Source organism: Conger conger, chromosome 1 (genome assembly GCF_963514075.1).
Source record: "Conger conger chromosome 1, fConCon1.1, whole genome shotgun sequence".
Classification (NCBI taxonomy): domain Eukaryota; kingdom Metazoa; phylum Chordata; class Actinopteri; order Anguilliformes; family Congridae; genus Conger; species Conger conger.
Genome location: NC_083760.1, coordinates 22,958,291 through 22,978,492, shown reverse-complemented (window position 1 = coordinate 22,978,492; position 20,202 = coordinate 22,958,291). Strand labels below are relative to the sequence as shown.

General features: G+C 42.1%; 1 protein-coding gene across 1 annotated transcript; it reads right to left on the bottom strand.

Moving 5' to 3' along the window:
* Nucleotides 1–1,442: 1,442 nt before the first annotated feature.
* Nucleotides 1,443–19,565, bottom strand: LOC133105885 (armadillo-like helical domain-containing protein 4). Its single transcript, XM_061215989.1, has 9 exons — nucleotides 19,427–19,565; nucleotides 18,037–18,194; nucleotides 16,767–17,355; nucleotides 15,535–16,026; nucleotides 14,124–14,288; nucleotides 13,439–13,591; nucleotides 5,341–5,372; nucleotides 3,587–3,721; nucleotides 1,443–3,464 (listed from the first exon to the last, which is right to left on the bottom strand). The coding sequence occupies exons 2-9, from the start codon at nucleotides 18,124–18,126 to the stop codon at nucleotides 3,396–3,398; spliced, it is 1,725 nt and encodes a 574-aa protein (XP_061071973.1). The 5' UTR covers nucleotides 18,127–18,194; nucleotides 19,427–19,565; the 3' UTR covers nucleotides 1,443–3,395.
* Between the last annotated feature and the right edge of the window lie 637 nt (nucleotides 19,566–20,202).

The window sequence follows — 20,202 nt, the reverse complement described above, 5'->3', positions numbered from 1 at the left end:
CAGCTTACCTTTTCATATTACTCATCTGTATGCATGCCTCCCCTTTGTCCTACAACCGGTTTTTCTGTCTTCCATCTTTCCCCTCTCTAATCCCCCCTCCCATCATTTTATCTCCTCCCTGCTCTTCTGCTGCATCCCTCTGCCTTTCTCTCTTTGTAATGAAGTTACTCTCATTAGACAGAAGACACCCAGCTAATTGCTGCTGTCTCTAATGATGGGGAGCAGGCGTGAGTCTGCCCTGCTGATGCTGGGTGGTTATGAATGCATTCATTAGCATGAGGGATGTATCAGTGTCGCCTCATTAATCTCTCTCATCCTTAAACACACACAATCACACACGCACACGCTCTAATATGCGTGTGTGCATACTCATCTCCTTGCGGAATGAAAAGTAAGGGATCTGAAATCGGTCATTCTGACATTGCTTTGTCTTTGGCACTGCACAGACACAATGCGCACTGCATGCACAATGTTATAACCTTTTTTGAGCAAGTCCCTGGCAGCGGAGAATGTGACCAGGTGGCAGATGACATTTCGTTTCAGTCTCCATTGGATTTCTAATGACGTGTTTCTCACAGGGAAAAAAAGCCTCATGGAGTCACGGAGTAATGATGCCCGTGTCAGTCTGTGGGTTGCTGCTTCATCAGACAATGCAGATAATATTATTGGAGAAAATGAGGCCTAGTTTACAATGTCTTCCATTCTTGTCGTAAACAAGACTGTCTTGGAGATGATGTGAACATGCTGAGATATACGCTTGGAGAATTCCATATGTTGCCTGCCTGTTCGTCTTAACATTGTGTGTGGTTACCCTTGAGGCCATTGTATCACACTTTAATAGCCCGTAGACAGCCCTCATGTCATATTTATGGCAGGGCCCAATAATTGCAACACTCTCTTCTTATAAAAATTTCATCAGCCAATGCTGCTCCATGTACTGTATGTTGGACAGTCGAGGTCTCAAGTATGGCTGTGGGTGGAAATTTGTGTTAACATGCCTGCAGCTTCACTCCACAAGATCTATTGCCTACCGCAATGTGAGAAAATGGAAGAGCTTAATGTGCAAAACACATTCAACATTGCAGGCACATAAGAACAGCATAGGATGATTCTCTCAGGAAATAATAAGTAATAAGTTACGCTAGCATGTTACGTTCCGTAATTATGAGTAATGACTGCTTTTATGGATGATGATAAATGAAATATTTAGTGTTTGGCTGAACTCATTTTCACAAGTTATTTTCTATTTGTTATATTCTATTTTTTCTTTGCTTTTATGGGCGCTGGTTATTCGCATGAAATTTAATAATATATATCCGAACATATCCTGATTTAATTGGGATGGTAAAGGCATTTTATGTTCTTGGGGACATAAAGTCATAACTCAGCACTGTTGTATTAATAATTGTGTGAACGGCACAAACAAAACAGTTGGCATCCTATTACACATTTGGCCATTTATTGTATTATTTGGACAGATACAAAAGCAGCTCAGTAGCTTAACAGAATGGGCAAAGACATTAGTATTCACAAAATTTCAGCTACATTTTCTGGCACTAGACTGGTTGCATTACCCACAATAATAACTAGAAGAGTAAGATCATTCCACCACCCACAATAATGCATTACCCATAATAATAACCAGAAGAGTAAAATCATTCCACCTCCCACTCATGTTGCTGACCCTGCCCCGAGAGACCACGCCCCCCTGGCATCCATCTATCAGGAAGTGCTGCAAAGCAACAGACATTCAAAGCAAGCACCTTAGACTACTTTCTTGTTTTTGTATTCATGAGTGGGACAGCACCTTAGACTATTTTCTTGTTTTTGTATTCATGAGTGGGACTAGGTGGATTCAACATGTTTCTGCAATGTCATAACAACATTATGAGAACGTAATGCAGTATAACAGCTTTTTAACCAACAGGAGTTTTAAAGAGCTTAGACGTAAAGAAAGCAGATGTCAGCCATTTTGACCTGAATGATTAATACTTTTATATAATATCATCCAGTGCTCCATGGCCAGTGAATACTAAGAGAAGGCAGTGGGACAGCACAGTTCTGCAGGGTTCCTTGATATCGATAAATCACTCAATGATGATTTCCCATCCAAATGCTGAAAATGTGAATATTTACCCTAATGCAGAATATGACTCATGAAGAAAAAAGTTCCATGTGAGGGCTCTCTCCACTGTGTAGCCTGGCTCTACAGTATAGCTTTCATCTTGCAACAATGGCCATAGTAATCTGCCAGCTGTGAGCAGCACGATGCCTGTTGCCATACATTCACTGTACAGCTACAGCAGAATCACACTCCAAGTATGCTATATGTTATTACTCTGGTACATAATGCATGCATAGGAATTACTCAGATGGCATTCTCTGCATGCTTCTACTTGGCAAGATAAGAGCATTTGAAGGTGAGTGCATGAGCAAAATTTCAGACATATGAATATCATTCTTGGGTCAAACATAAAATTGGAAACCACTCCTATAGATTACTAAGAATTTTACTAAGAAACAGTATGATACCAAAAAATAAAATCAAGAATATTTTTTAAATTATAAATATCAATAAATATGTTTATTTGAAACATATTTTACACCTTTAGTGGGCAAAGTATACTTTAGTTGTTACTTGACCAAGGATTGTACCGTCAAAAGATTAAAATGCTTTGCTATCGAGTTTCCAATTGCATCAGTAAATTTACAATATTAATCATACAAATTTGTCATACAGAAATCATAAAAAGGAGTCACTTTAATCCTTCTATTGGATATTATCAAAGGCATATGCTTTTGTGCCACTCAATATGCATAACCTTTAAAAACAACAATTACACATAAGCACTTCATTATGAGTGTGATTCTATGCTCTAATCTACTCTATACATTCTGGCTAGAGGGGGCTCCCCTGTCTAATGCAGTAAATCTGATTACTTACGTGTGCGCATTATTACCAGTGAATGTCAAGCACATCCACACATTCATAAACACTGAGCACATTTTATAATGCCATATTTAATCAAAAGCATTCCCTATTCGTTCATCTGGAACGCTTCTGTGGAGAGCTGGGCTTGCAGTTCTGGGTGCCTGAGTGTGGAAATGCCTCATTGGTAATTAATTGCTAATTAAGCACTGTTACCTGCAATGTGCTACATCAGCTTGATGATGTTCTAGGATGTCAACCCTGATGTTTTCCACAGCAGTGTGGGCAAGGAGACAAGAGCTCTTAATGGGTTTCTCAGTTTCTCCGCTCCATTCTAGCTTGAGGGTCCAAAGAGAGGGCACGCAATGCGGGTCATCCCACAGCCGTTGCCATAGAAACTAACTGGCGGAACCGAGTTAGGGGTGTGTCTTCTTGCTGGACCTGAGGTGAAGGCGCTTTTGCCGAGTCAGAACTCATCTTCTGAGCTGTCAGCCAGGAGCATCGCTCGGTCCTGCCTGCTACTCGTCTCCCTGTGCTGGACACATAAGTCACATGACAAGCATCAGGAAAGGTCACGTGATGTGTGAAAAAAGTGTACAATGGGCCTCTCTCAAAGGAAGACATCCTCTCTCTCCCTCTTGCCCATCATCGGCTCACCTTCCTCCTCTGGCGCTTGTAGCCGTTTCTCCTTTTGCGACGCATCGTCTTAATGCCGTAGAGAGCGCCCAGGATGAAGAGTGCCCCGGCGATGCCAATTCCGACGGGCGCCAGCATTCCAGACACATAACCTGCCTGTGGGGGCATGGGAAAACAGGGCAAAAGTTGCACCAACACTATATCAGGCAAAAACTCCAAATAAATACATTAACAAGCCACAGATCTACAGTAGCATCAGAACACACATGCACATATGCGCACACGCAAAACACATGCATGCACACACAAGCAAAGCACTGTACTTCCTGTCCTTTTATTAGAGTTATTGAGCATACAGTGCAGTGAAAACATATTTCCCCCCCTCCTGATTTCCTCTATTTTTGCATATTTGAGGAAACACAAAATACAGTTTTGCATTTAGCATCTCAATCAGGTTCAAGTCAGGACTGTGACTAGGCCACTCAAATCTTAATCTTGTTTCTCCTGAGCCATGCAGAGGTGGACTTCGGATTATTGTATTGCTGCATAACCCAATTGCTCTTGAGCAGACTGGTGACCGGACATTCTCCAGGCACTGAAGCAGCAAGGCATCCATTACCATTTCACCGTGGTATCATGTTCTGGAATGTTCTGTTGTGGAAGACTGTGTTAGCCTTATGCCAGATGTAATGGGACCCATGTCTTCCATAGAGTTCTACTTTCGACTCATCAGTCCTCAGAACATTATCCTAAAAGGCTTGGGGGGTCATCAAGGTGTTCTTTGGCAAATGTGAGACTTCCTCTTGATTCCTGGTGGTTTTCATCTTGCAACTCACCCATGGATACCATTTTTGCCCAGGGTCTTCCTAACAGTAGAATCATTAATGCTAACCTTATCGGAGGCAAGTGAGGCCTGCAGTTCCTTAGGTGTTGGTCTGGATTGTTTTGTGACTCCCGGATGAGTCCTTGATGTGCTCTTGGATTCTGAATTCTGATAGGCCACCCCGGGGAAGATTCACAACTGTTCCAACATTTCTCCATTTAGAGATAATACCTCTCATTGTGGTTTGCTGCACAATCTCAGTCTCAGAAGTCTCAGAAACTTATAAATGGCTTTGTAACCCTTTGCAGACTGATATATCTAATATATTTCAATAGCTTTCTTCCTCATCTCTTCTGGAATTTATTTTGATCACGGCATAGTGTGCTGCTTGTTTCAGCCTATTTCACATTGCTGGAAAGGTTCTATTTAAGTGACATTTAGATTCAACGAGGCTGGCAGCAATCAAGCCTGGGTTTGCCTAGTCTAATTTAAATTTGGTTAATTGGCTGATTGAGGCCACACAGGGCCAGTTGGTATTTGATTACTTTTTTCATTCAATAAATGAAATGATTGTGCACACTCAGGTTGTCTTTGTCACATATTAAATTTAGTTTGAACATCTGAAAAAAACAAGACGGAAAAATATGCAATAGAAGAAATCATATATATACAGTTCTTCCTGATTTCTTATATATATATAGAAGTGCTTCCTGATTTCTTATATATATATATACTTCTTCACGGCACTGTATATAATTATATAAATGTATTGCAATCATTTATTCTAAGACATCACGATATTCCACAGTTTTTTCTGTCCCTTTGCAAATTATGTATTGGAAGTGAGTGGAGCCATTACAGGCATTGTGCTGACTCATTCTGACCAACATCCACTTCCAGTGAGGCAGTTTGGCAAGGGAGTGGTGGCCTTGCTAATGAGACCAGAACTAACCTTGTCTCTGATCTTTTCCACCCAGCTGTGCACTGAAAAGAAAGTACAGAGATAGATTAGGGTTTAGACTGGCTTTGCTGTTGGCTGCATTCCTGCTTTCCCATTTACCCAGAATTTCTACCAAAAAACTCTGATTCAGCTTAACTCGGTTGGATTGCTGTGAGTAGGGGAAACTGTCTGATGTACTTTGCCCAGTCCACCCACTTCCATGTTTGTTGTTGCCATTAAACTTTGTCTTTGGGTGATTACCTCCACTATCACAATCTGTCTGAGACAAAATGGATAAAAAACATTGTCCCTGTTCAAAGCCTGTATTCCCATCTGTGAACAACAACAATCATCAAAACTTGACCTCTAATCCAAATTCGGCCCTAGTTTTCTTTTCCCCCGGGTAATTAGATGAACATTATTGATTGGCCAAGACTGTCTTCACACCTGACTCCCAGGTAAAGGGAGGGTGGAAAACCAGCAGTGCTCAGACCTTGAGGATCATGATTCCATGATCCCTGGCATAGACAATACTACAATTTAAAAAGGTGCCATGCATTGAAGTAATCAACAATAACAAGAGCACAACCTAGTGACATACTGATTTGGTTGTCCCTATATGAGTCACTGTGACAGACAGCTGTGCCGCCAGCAAGCATGAATTACTGAACAGGCCTATTGGGCTCAGGTGGGCCAATGTGTGCAACTTTTTTCAGTAAGTGAGGGGCCCTAGAGGAGCTAATGCCCAGGGGCCCTGAGACTCATGATCTATCGAGCGAGTCTGTTCGCTGTCGTCTCTATAAATCTCTGGAGAGGGGCTGTCTGAAGCACTGCATTCCCCCCTTGCACCCCCAGCCGACACAAAATGGCTGACAGAAAGCATATTGATCGGTGGTCATGGTTTGGGAATTCTGGCCTTCGGCTTGAGCTGTGGCTGAAAGAGCAGAGAGTGACCAAGACCAGTTTGTCCTCCGTGTCATTGTGGGAAAATGATATCTGAACTGAGGGGAATAGAAGTGCTTGGGGATTTATAATCTCTCTGTGGACTGAAGGAGTGCAGAGCAATTTGTAGCCAATTTCTGTGCGTTTGCCGTTCCTGCAAGCGAAGTGATGGATGGGAGAGCTAGTTGGGGGATGTGAAGGAGGAGGGATAAAACTGCTTAAGGAGAAGGGTGAGGTAAGGGCAGCTACTGTCTCAACTGGCCAAACTGGAACTAATCACAGCTATTTTTAGTTAAGCTGTCTTCTCAATCAGCTGACTGAATTTTCTGGTTCATCTCTTCATAATTCATTCTGGCCATTAACGCATTGAATGCATTGAAGGTCTTTTATGAGTGGTGCACTGTTGCTCAGTTATATCGGTCTACCGATTGTGAAGTGGTCCAAAAAATCTTTCAAGACTGTTCAAAGCATTCAGTTGAGACAGGGCTGGAATAAGCAACTAACCCAGCCGAATAAAAAACTATGGAGAGATGGGAAAAGATGGGCCAAAACACAGGCATCCTTCAGTAAGAAACTGCAGCTCTAAAACTGAAATGCGAGTGGATTTCAAGTCACAAGTCACATATTACCACGGACCCCCTCCACCAACCCTTTTCTCGTTCAGGTGTAATTTCACTTCAATAGACCACAACAGCACAAAATTGAAGGCAGAAAAAACATTGTTCTGAAGCAAGGCAATTCATTCTGGTGTTGTGTCAATAGAGCATTCCCAGCAGACCTCCATTACCACCGTGAGCCCAGAGCTCCCAGGGCCCATGACAGATCAATAAGACCCCTGAGCATGCAAACCACTGAGGCGGCTCCTGTTCTGTCCAGGGAGTGATATTGCTGGATAGGAATGAAAGCACACAGAAGCTGGTGCTCAGTGTCCAGAACAGAGCCCATCCATCTGAAATGAAACACTCGCCCAAAACTCGGACCCCGTACCTGTACATTGCACTGAACTATTCATCTACTTTGCAGTAGGACTCACATTTGCTTATGCCTCTCCAAACTGATGCAAAGTTAAATCCATTTTCTGTTGACCCCATATAAAAAGCTGGACTTTGATGGAGGATTTGGGTGAAATGAAGCGCTAAAAGGGATAGGATTAGATCAAAGGACCCTTGCATTGTTAGTTTGCTGCCTTAAAGAAATCAAAAGTATCATTTTATAATAGTTAAAACTATTATAGAAGCAAAGAATATAAATAGTATGATCTTAAGCCTGTTTTATTTTGATGAGAGTTTAAATGAGTTTCATTATCAAGAAAGCAACTTATGCAACATGCCTCCGGGGGATATGGTATTGGTTATTTTGAGACCAAATTTATTGCGTAACTACCAATCCATTTACATTTTAACCAGCCTGCTGTGCAACCATTTAGTGGGCTGCCAATCAGGACTAAATGGCAGGCATTTATATAGCGCCTTTATCCAAAGCGCTGCACAATTGATGCGTCTCCATTCACCCATTCATACACACAATCACACACCGACGGCGATTGGCTGCCATGCAAGGCCCCGACCAGCTCGTCAGGAGCATTTGGGGGTTAGGTGTCTTGCTCAGGGACACTTCGACACCGTCCGGGCGGGGGATCGAACCGGCCACCCTCCGACTGCCTGAGCCATGTCGCCCACAGTGAATAACGTAAATAAAGTGAATAACCATATAGAACCAACTGTCTTCTATTGAGAAATGGTATACTTTACATTAACCCATTTTCTTTCATCCAATTCATCCATCCATCCATCCATCCATTATCTTAACCCGCTTATCCTGAATAGGGTCGCAGGGGGGCTGGAGCCTATCCCAGCATACATTGGGCGAAAGGCAGGAATACACCCTGGACAGGTCGCCAGTCCATCGCAGGGCACACACACCATTCACTCACACACTCATACCTATGGGCAATTTAGACTCTCCAATCAGCCTAACATGCATGTCTTTGGACTGTGGGAGGAAACCGGAGTACCCGGAGGAAACCCACGCAGACACGGGGAGAACATGCAAACTCCGCACAGAGAGGCCCCGGCCGACGGGGATTCGAACCCAGGATCTCCTTGCTGTGAGGCGGCAGTGCTACCCACTGCACCATCCGTGCAGCCCCCAATTCATCCAAACATTACTAATACAAAGTTACAAAGTTAAGGTCAAAGATTTTCTGTTTTTACGTGGATACAGATTATTGTGGCAGTACCTGGTGTGCTTAGAAACACAATGGAGGCACAGCCATGACACTGGACAAACTTTAAAATGTAATGACAAAATCACTAAAAATTAATATTCTGCATCGTTTCTTCTAAGCTATGGCTAGGCAGTTTTCCAAAATGGACATTCAGAGTCTCTAAAATTTAGACACATGGAAACTAAATTATATTATGCATCTTTTGAGGTATAAAGTACCTAATTTGGCTTACTAAATTGCACAACCCTTGAAACTATTATGAAATGGTTCGCTGTTGTCAATAAAGCAATGGCATCTTAAAATAGTTTATACAGATAGAACCGTGAGTTTTAACACTTTCAAACAGTATATCCTGTTACTAGTGTTTGAAAATTGCACTGTGAAAAAAAAAAACCAGCCCAACCCATGTTTATTAATTTGATTAATTAACATTGTAAACACAAGGATAGGTTGGGTTGCACTAGGTCTTTACTGTTTCATAAAGGTAGCCATTTTAAATTTCAGCATTATGCAACACACTTAGTCATACAGCTTATCAGCTACACTGAAAATGACGAACACAGTATTCAGTGAAGGTGTGGTTCACACAATGCATCTAATACAAATTACTGAGCTCAGCTGATTTATTTTTTAATCAAAGAAATCTTGTAAAACTCTTGTAAATCGAAAGGAAGAAATGCAATTATTCAAAAATATCCTGACAATGTTGCATACGCCATCAGATTGTCAAACACTCTGTGTCTTGAATCCTGATGTAAAAGAAGGCTTGCTGCAGAAGCAGTCTCATGCCTCTGTTTTCTGCCACAAACATTGCGGTTTTTCAGCACCCAAATAATCATTTGCAGTTCTTGGCCTGAGGTTGTACAGTGCACTACAGTGCCCCTAGGGGTGGCCTAATGTCAGGATCCCTGTACTGAATGCCCAAGGAGCTTCTGAAGGTCAGGGCAAATGACAGCACAGTACAGTCTGTTTGTAGCCACAACCAGGCCAGCATCCTGCAGGCTTCCTCAAACTAAGCTGGGATTTTTAGCGCAGTGCAGCCAGTGTGGTCTACTGCCCAGACAGGCTGTGAGTACAAATAAACACAGGCCAAGTGTTCGTTTGGGCATACCAAAGCACACACCAAACAGAACTTTCCCGAAAACATTAGACTTAAATAAAAGCTATTTTAATGTTTGTTATTTTCTCAACTAACAAGGATAATAATAAAGATGGGCCTCGTTCTGTTCAGACCGGTCTGGAGGAGGGTGTTTTGAAAGCACCTCTTATTTCTCACACTTCGAAATCGAGTTTGGGATCCTGCAGAGATTTTGGAAGCCGCACGGCTGTCCTCCGTGCCAGCTGGTTTAACAAATAGCCTGAGACAAAAAAAGTGGCTGTGACGGGTTTGGCTAAGTCAGTGTTCATTTCGTCCATGGCGGCCCCAGCCCTTCTGCCTGGACACAGATGTCACATCCCCAATCGCTGAAAACCTTTGCATATGATTACAAAAAATGAATTAGAGATATCGGTCCCCATCCTCTACAAATCTCACTAAAATGCAGAGCTAAGGGTAATATACATATGAAATTGCTGAGGCAATGCAATAATTCTCAAGACAACACTATATCATATGGATGCAATTGATTAAAATTCAATCAGAACATAGTGGGAATGCATGCCCGTACCCTGACCTTTCGTTGAATCTATGTAAATAGGGTATCTATAACTGAAAGCAAATATGGCACTTCTAGGATTGTCCAAGAGAACACAGTCAGCCCAGGGAGACAGATTACCCTGCCCTGCGATGGTGACTCTGATGGGGGGAGGGTATAGAGGATTGGGACTAATACAATTTAGCACTCCAAGAGTACTGAGGCTGCAGCTCTGCACCACCAGGGCTGGGGGCTAGGGAGGTATCACTGGCCTGATGTTCATGATTACTCAGTTGTTCAGATATACAACTCTACTAAGAATCTTGGGAAGCACATTCCGGCAAGGAACACATTGTAAATTCCAGTTCCCCTCACCCAAGAGAAATATGTAGTTTCATTAGAATGCCACATGACAGTTTTTTACCAGTGAATAGCACACAGCTAATAATTTAATGTGCACCGTGTTTAATAATGGATGAAAACATGTCTTTCTGAAGCCTGTAACCCACAATCAAACTCTTCTCCCAAGGGGAAAGACATAATTTACACCAGCCCTACAGGTTAAAGATAAATGCAGACAGCACATGCTGGAAAAAAAGTGACTGACTGGGCGTTGTGGTGTGTCATTTCTGCTGAATAAACTGCCCTTCAGAGATGAGCGGGCATGGAGAATGAAATCACAAATCAAATACAGTGCCACTAGGCCATGGCCTCCTTGTCCAAGACAGTTCAATCCAAAATGACCACAAATCTCTTCAATAAATCTATTTATGAAACCTTCAGTTCATTACTAATCTCATCTTGGGGACTTGCGAAAGGACACTGAGCATTGAATATGATGTAACTCCTCATTGCAGATGATGCTTCTTAATGATGTTCAAAACAGTTGATTTTCGTAGGCCTATTGTTTGGGCTCTGTCTGTTTTAAATTATTTATCAGCCTCATTATGGCTTCATTGACTACCATTGGCACAACTCTGGTCCTCATGTTGACAAATGCCAAAAACAGACTCAGCTTTCTTATACCTGCAGTAAGGAAGTGATTGAACACACATGACAAATCAGAAACATCTCAGAAGCCAACTGTCAAATTGTTTCGTGTCCCCTAAAATGGGGAGACTATATATAATAGGGGATGTAATACCCTCAAAATGTGACAGTCTGCACATATTCATTGTTTCATTTAGAATCCAATGTGCTGCAGTACAGATCCGAAACATCAGAAATTATACCACCGTCCAAATACTTACTTACTGCACTGTAGTTGTGGACTTGCCAATTAGTATATTGTTCTTAATTAGGCAAGGAAAAGGGGTAAAGTATGTTAGTCTGTGCTGTTGAAAGTCTTCGATGGTTTTGGTGTCAGTGTGCTCACACAAGCTGGCGCTAGCCACAGCATCTGGCCGGCAGCCCCAGGCCCCTTGATTCCACATGTCATTAGTAGTACAGGAAGATAGTATATATTTCCCTACAGGCTTTGTAAAGATTGCTCCATCAGTTATGTGAGGGGACCTTCATGCGACCTCCTCTGATCCAATCGATGCTGGGGGCGTTCCTCATTCATACAGACACGATGGGAAGTGGATAGCTACCTCCAATATCACTGTGCATTTCACTTGAAATAAACATACATGTTAATTTCTCTGTGATATCAATGGCTTCATTTAACTCTTCTATTTACTCTCCACTTGTGTGTTCTTGGCAACCCTACTGTTTACAGAGACAGAGAGATATTAATGAGATCAACAGAATAATGGCAGTAATTGTGCTCTTCCTCATGGAGCAGTTTGTTTTTCTTCCACAGGATGAGTCTGGTTCATTTTAATTGGGCTGTGCTTTGACGTGATTCAGGAGCAGGATACAGTGTGTGTTGCATTGGTATCATCTCTTTTTCTCCTTGTCCAGTGAAACAAGTTTAACTTTTCTGCCACCTAGTGGACAAACCGCGTGTTGCATATTTTATGTATTACTTATATTTTCATTGATGCTCTTTTCATCCTATTGGAATACAATTTTTGTCTATTTTAAATAAATTATGATGAGTATTATTTATATCATGAAGGCATATTTATTTATTTAATTCAGGCAAAAATGGAATTCAATACACATCTAGATGAAATGGCACTTACTTAGAGGACCTTAATATATTTCAGATTGTACTTCTGCTGCTGTGGCAAGTAGAACTTCCCCATGTAGGATCAATAAAGGGATATCTTATCTTATATGTAATAGTCAACCCTATTGTAATTACTTGTATAAGTATTGCTTCCTTTTCACAAGCTTGAAAATGGGGGCGACATTAGATGAGGAGGTAAGAACGGAAGGTTCTGGCAGTCGGAAGGTTGCTGGTTCATTCCCCCGCCCTGGTTGTGTCAATTGTCCCTGACCAAGACACCTAACCCCCAATTTCTCCCGACGAGCTGATTGGTACCTTGCATGGCAGCCTATCACCGTTACTGTGTGAATAAGTGAATGAGAGGCCATTGATTCATTGATTGAAGTTTCTGTCAAATACCTAACTCCCATCAACATGTCAAACACATCCCACAATTTCATTTATTATTCAAAAGTAGGCCTGCTCATTATTTATAAGTGAACTGAATAATAATGAAATATTTTGAGAATGTGTTAACTGAAAAGTCATTGCAAACGCCCTCCACAGTGGAGTCAAAGGCATTTTCACTGTCCTTATTATTCATTCATTCAGAAAAGTGATTTCTTCCAAGGCCTTGAAAGGCTTCTATTTACACTCAGGCATTGCAAATGTTTTTTTTTGTTGTAAAACCTCAACCTTTTTAGGCATAAGAGGGTATTGCCTATATTGAGTGATTGCTTGACCGGTGCTGGTCAGAGAAAATGGTAGGTGTTCTCTCATGTTGTAGAGAGCTTATACAAAATGTAGGTAATAGCATGCGAAACGCACAACAATGATAATTCCTCCAGATACATTTTAAGCTAAAAATTGACATTCTTCTGATGTTTCTCCAAGTTAGTATGTCTTTGTAATTAAAAACTACAATGGATTTAGTTTGTTGGACCCTTGTCTTAATAAGGATACCAACTTTACCCTGATACATCTTGTCTGTGAATTTCATTCATTTATGGAGATATAACCGTGAGTTTTAACATGTTCAAACAGTATATACTTTCACCATATTGTTTGAAAATTGCACAGTGAAAAAAGGAATGAATGTAAAAAAAACCCAGTCCAGTCCGCATACCAGTACAACTTAAGGGGGAAATATTTCTCTGAACAGATATAATAGATGTAATAGATTTAATTGCAAAATAGGAAAATCTCTCTCACCAAGGCCCTGGTTGCGCTGTACCCAGATGGAGCCTGGGTGGAAGTGATAGGGGATGTGGCTGTAGGTGGGGTGTATGGGGGCGACAGCTGTGTCCTCTGTCACATCTTCCTCACTCCCTGCTTCCTTTGGCATCTCCTCGTCATCACGCTCCTCTGATACACAAAATAAATGTTAAAAAAGAGCGTGCCTTATGCTCACAGCTATAAATCAAATACGCGATTTAAAGCACAATTGTACCTAGAAAGGAGAAAATCATGATGCTGCAGGGTTGTGTGATTACTATTCTAAAGTTACAATGATTTCACTGGTTGGATTAAAAATTCAACTGAAATGACACTAGGGACAAGGCTCACAATTCCTTTCAAGGCAGAATGGCTTGCTAAAAACCTAAAACAATACCTCAACAATGAAACAGACTGAAAAACTCACAATAATTCACAATTTCATATTAATCTTCCACAGTATGTGAGCAGAGAGCTATCTGTAGAAAATGGCAGCGTTCATGTGATTTATTTTATATGATTGCCAATGTCCTTAATTGAACAGACAGTTGAACATGAAAAAACTGTTTGAGTTTGTACCACTTTAATTTTCAGTTCAGTGGACTCACTGGTAGTAATGACAACTTGCATTATCAGTCTCTGTTGTAATACCTTCAGACATTATCAGTCTCTGCTGTAATACCTTCAGACTTCAGTTCTTCCAGGCCTGGTGTGTGTAGCAGGGACATGCTCGTTGCCGTGACTACAGTTGTCAGTGGGGTTTGTTCTGTAGTCTTGCGTCCCTGGATTTTTAAGGAACTGGGATATTCTTTAGTAGTCCCAGTTGGAGTGTCAATCAAGCCAAGCTCTGTGAGGGCATATTTCACACAACTCCAAAACATCAGTATCACAACCAGGGGCCTGTATCACAAAGCAGTATTACTGCTAGCTGGATAATGACACAGAGTAAATCCTCCCAAATATGGAATATCGACTGAAGTAAAAAGAGCTGTTCCAGCTTTTACTTGGTGCAATCATTCATCTACCTCAGTAAATCCACTTCCTGTTGCAGGCCCCTGATAAAACCCTCCAGGAATATTGTATGTAGTGTAAGATACTCTACAACCAGTCCAGAATATTTATAATATTACAATTTCTGTTCTTTTGGCTCTGTACTCCATGCACACTTGGTTTGAAATGGAACAATGAATATGAGGAGAAAGTGTATTCATTCTGGCTTTAATTTGAGGGTATTTATAGCCATATTGTGTGATCTGTGTACATCTCTTCTTATACATCAGGGGTCTCCAATCTTATCCTAAAAGGGCCGGCGTGGGTGCAGGTTTTTGTTTTAACCCAGCAGTAACACACCTGATTATACTAATGAACTAATCGTGGTCTTTAATCAAGACCTAGATGAGTAGAATCAGCTGTCTTAGTCCTGTGCTAAAACAACAACCTGCACACACACCGGCCCTTTCTGGATAAGATTGGAGACCCCTGTTATACATAGTCTCCCCAGAATTACAGTATGTCCCTTTTAATACATCTTCCCCCCATTTTAGGGGACCAATTTGACAGTTGGTTTCTCGGCTGTTTCTGATTAGTCAGGTATATGCAATCGCTTCCTTAGTGCAGGTATAAGAAAGCATTCAGTATTTAATCTTGATTCTAATTGATTCTTGCTTTTGATTGGCTTGAAGACCAAGGTTGTGCCAATGACAGTCAAAGAAGCCATTATGAGGCTGAGGCAGAAAAATAAGAAAAAGCAGTCAGAGATACGGTATAATAGGCTTACCAAGATAAGGAACATCACTAAGAAGAAAGACTGACTAATCAGAAAGAGTTGAGAAGCCAATTGTTCAATTACTTTTTGTCCCCTAAAATGGAGGGACAAAAAAAGGGAATGTAATCCAACTACTATGGACTGCACTATATATACTGAAAAAAATACTGCCGACTGTATCTTAGCACTGTTTTAGACTGATGCTTAATCACAATGTTACTTCAATTATGTACATATGAGCATCAAATTACAGAATATAGAATTATAATAACAAAATAATTAAGGTACACACACTGTATATGCATTGGATTAAATAGCATTGCCTCACCCTTTGAGTATGAGATTCTATCGTCCTGGAGGGGTCCTGGAGGGAGTGCAGTGAAGAGAGATAGTGTGGAAGGACTGAGTGCTTCCGACATCTTGGTTCCAGAGGTCTGCCATGGCAGGAGGGGCCCACTGGGCAGAGCAGGAGGGGCTGCCCCTGATTGGGAGGGGCCTCCATCAGCAGTGACCGTGGCAATGAACTCAGGCCCCATTCGGGTGTTCTGGGCATCAACTGTGATGCTGGAAAGCTGCGATGCCTGTTGGTTGCCCCTTGGGGCAGCAGTAACCACCACCTCTGACAGCGTATCATCCAGTGGTTTAAATATCAACAGAATGTCTTTGGGTGTGGGTGTCGTTGCATCGTCTTGCCAAACGGGAAGGGCCGGAAAAGATTGATTTTCTCCCCTAGTCCTGGTCTCTATCGTTGGAGTCGTGGGTATAGGGGGGGTCACTCCAGCTTCAGGGCCTGTAGAACTGGGGATGCTGGTCTTTACTCCTGGCAAATGCAGAGACAAGGACCAAAGCACCGGTGTTAACCAACCCTAGCCGTTCAACTAGAAGCCTTACACTTTACAGCTCCTAATAAAATACACAAGGAACAAAACACAGGTTTCCTTTAAAACCACTGATAAGCACAAAGGCAAAGAATTGTGCCTTTAAGGCCATTAAATCTCTTCAGTATAATTCTGTCTCCTGCTCCTGTACCCCTTTCAGAACCAAGTCAAAGGCAGCAATTAATTTGGAAGCCTCTCGCTCCTGTTGGGATAACAGGTGAAACTGGGTGGCTGCAAACAATTATTAAAGGTTTGCTTTGCCACTCGAGAGCGCAACACTCATTATTTTATAATAAAGTTTTGTGCCACCGCTATATAATAAAAATCTATACAGCGTAATCTGTCATCTCTGATACAATCTCCTCCACAGCCTGTATAAGTCCTGTGGTACATATTATTTCACCTCTACCGATGTTATTAAGTCCCACCAAGCACTCTCTGAAACACACTGACAGGGAAAGCCCCCATATTTTCAAACACACCATGTTAAACTAAATCTTTACTGACTATATTTTGACACACAGAGTGAGCAATTGTGCCATGTTGTGGGAAGTGCACAAGTTAACTCTTGCACATTTCAATAATTCAAGCCAGGCATTTCAATACAGAAAGTGGACTGGACCACTCAGACCATTGATGCAGAAAAGATGACCTATTGTTCACTCAGAGAAGTCCATCTTACCTGCACTCAGCTGTAGGGCCCAGGGGAGGGCAGTGACTCCCAGCTCAGTGCCTGGATGCCCACCCTGGGGTGCCATAGTTGCCATGGGGCCAGCCAGGCCTTCAGGGGACCCAGACTGAGCTGGACTGGCTCCTGCCCTACTCTTTCCAGTGGAGGTGCTAGAGATTAGGTGAGGGTGGGGAATGGGGTTGATAGGGGCAGCTTCACTCTCCCGCATATCTGATACCAAACTGGTGGACTGCTGGATGCTGTCCGTTGCTGCAGTCTGTCTTGATCTGGTTTTCTCTGAGGAAGCAGCTCTGCTCAGAGAAGGCTCTGAGGCATTTGCCATGTCTTCCCTGCTGATGGTTTGGAAGCCATTTTCCAGGACACCCGGTTGTTTTTTGTGGGGTTTCTTCGCTGTTTCTGCCCCCCTGTCATTCCCCTCCACTCCTGGCTCATCCCTGGCTGAGAGCAGAGCATCCAGCTCTGGCAGCCCTGCCTGACTCTGAACCCTGGAGTTCTCCAGGTCCTTTGCTTGCATGGTGGCAGTGACCTGAGGCCCCGTCTGGATCCCTTCCTCGCTGCTCAGCTCCTGTCTGAGAGGTACCTGAGACGGAGAAAGAAAATTGAGTGTCGCCTCACTCACACTCTGCTTTGTCGCCACTGCTGGCTCCAGCACTTCGACTCCAGAGGAAGTCTGAGGAACAGTTCCAGAAAAGTCCATGGCTACTGAGTTCACCCTGCCTGCCCTCTCTGCTTGATGAAGGCTATGTGGATTCTGGACTGCGGCAAGTAACCCAGCCTCTCTGTACCCTGCCCGGGACTTCCTGGCCCTTCCATTCAATAAGACCCCTTGATTTGCCCCCTGCTCTGTGCCTCTCACTTTCCTTTGGTTGTTTTCTGCAGCGATGCCCCCGTGTGTGTCACCTTCCATCCTCTTCAACATCAGGGCATCTCGACTGTCATCTCCCCCTGACTGCCCCGAAAGGGCCTCCCCCTCACTCCCCGGCCTTGCTTTGGCTGAGGCCAGTGTCACCTCAGGTCCCCCATGCAGCTCAGCAGGGCTAACAGCAGTGCTCTCCACTCTCCGCCCAGAGGCCCAAAGCCATGCTTCACTCCCTCGCAATTGGAGAGACGAGCCGTCAGTAGCAAGCTGCTCCATCTCATTGGTTGGCATGTTCTGTGACAGCCCATTAAAGGTTTCAAGCAAGGAAATAGACAACGTAGTTGCAAGGACACTCTCAGTCAGGACTTGTGTGACCTGCTTACTAGATATCTGGCTGCTTACCTCCGATGGGGAAATTGGAAGTGTGTTAATACCGGCAAACAGGCTGGCCACTGCCAGCAGGCAGATCCACAGAGTCTCACAGCTGACCATGTCTTACAGCCAGCCAGGCCTGATGGCTAAAGTGCTGAGGGCAGGGGGGTAGCTCACATCCAAGCCAACTATTGGAGAAATGGAAAAGCACTTTGAGGAAACTGAAACACATAATGCTATAGCAAGAAGATTACACTGCAAATTGTATTAAGTAGTTATAATTATTCCTTAATGAATTAAAAAATGGTACAGAGACACTGAATGAATTTACAGATACATATTGCTGCATACAAGCTGATGACTGGTAAACAAGGCTCCGTCTGGGAAGCAGTGTTTCTGCGTTCCTCATAGCACACATCTGACACAGCACTCATTGACCATAGGACCTACACTAAGAAAACATTTCTTGCTTCAACTTTTCAAGTCTCTTCTCAAGTTCACTTAACTAAAATTTTTTAAAGCAGGATGGACCCTAACTTCTGAAGAAGTGTTTATTATTATATATTATAATAATAACAAAAACAACTATTATTATTATGATTATTATGATTATTATGATTATTATTATTATTATTATTATTATAAAGTGATGTTCTCATTGTGAAAATGATAACGTTATTATTATGATGATGATTTTTTTTATTTATTATTATTATTATTATTATTATTATTATTATTATTATTATTATTATGTGCAACATAATCATAATCACAATGAAAAGGAACAAGCAGTGAAAATGTTCTGTGATCAATCTATAGTCAAATTTAAACAAACCCTGATAATATTTCTTCAATGATTCAGATCGTGTAGGCCAGACAAATGAAATTGCAGAAAGTCAATTTGATCTTTGCAGTAACACACATTCTAAACAAATATAGTAATAACCAAGAGAAGAAAAGCACAGACTAATGTTATTGTAGTGATACATCTTACAGGCTAAGTAACACAGCTATTATATGGGGCATTCACTTAATGATAGTCGCAAAAACACGGGTGTCACACTCACGGCAGGGAATATTGAACAGCCTATAACGTTATTGTAAGACATTCCTAATTGCGCATGTTGCGGAATTCTTTTCGGTCTAATTGACGAGATTTAACACCTGAACCAATGCACAAGATAAACGACTGAATTATACATTATTTCTCACAGTGACACTTTGATTTATATGTATGAATAGCCAGCTAAAGTAACAAGTGAATGGAAAGACGTACGGTAGATGAAATGAAGCCATAACTTTACAGATGTCCACGACTCTATGGACTAGCCTAACATTCTCCTTACACAACCAAAACAGCACATAATAGGAACTTGGTATAGCTCTAATACAGTACCTAGCCAATAGCAATGCGGCTTACCTGGTTTTGTCTGTTCGCCTGGTTCATTTGAGCTGATTTTGCATACAGCATGGATTTCGCCGTAGTTTAGCTAGAACTGGATGCACGTGAATTGTCTTGATCTAAATATAGAAGCCGCTGCACCCACACTCGATCCAGCGTACTGGCTGGATAGGATACCCGTTTGCATCCCTCAATTTGACTCTGCGCTGAGTGTGCAGTGCGCGTGTGTGTCTATGTCGTGGCGGGTGCTTATGTTTATTCATGTTGCCTGTATATGTGTTCTGTTGGTAATAGGTTTTCGAGGAGGCTGCGATCAAATTAAGCCCTTATGACGGTGAATCAAACGCTGAATAAAATGTGGCCTATTATCCGACTGTAATTTCAGCGGGGAATGAGTGGAGGTGGAGCCATATGATAATCGAATATCTATTAAGAAATATAATTAATTTGATTTGCAGTTGTGGGTGGCAAATATTACATTTTACATCGTTGCAAATGAAAATTGATTGTATGGTTTTGTTTAGGAGGTGTGCGGTATTCATTCCCCAAATGAAAGCCATAAATCATCTATTAAAATCAAACCAAAGATCTAGCCTGCTAGCTTAAGTGATATCGAAATCTGCCAATGATGAAATCTGGTCTGTCGTTTCATTCTCTTTAATGGCCAACAGAAATGTTCACTGATTGCTAAGTTTGGTTGTGGTTTGAGCTTGGCCTGACTGGCTTGAACTAAGCCTTTACGTGTGTGCTTAGGTATTACTATTCCATAACTGTTAGTCTCCTGTTTTTTGGCT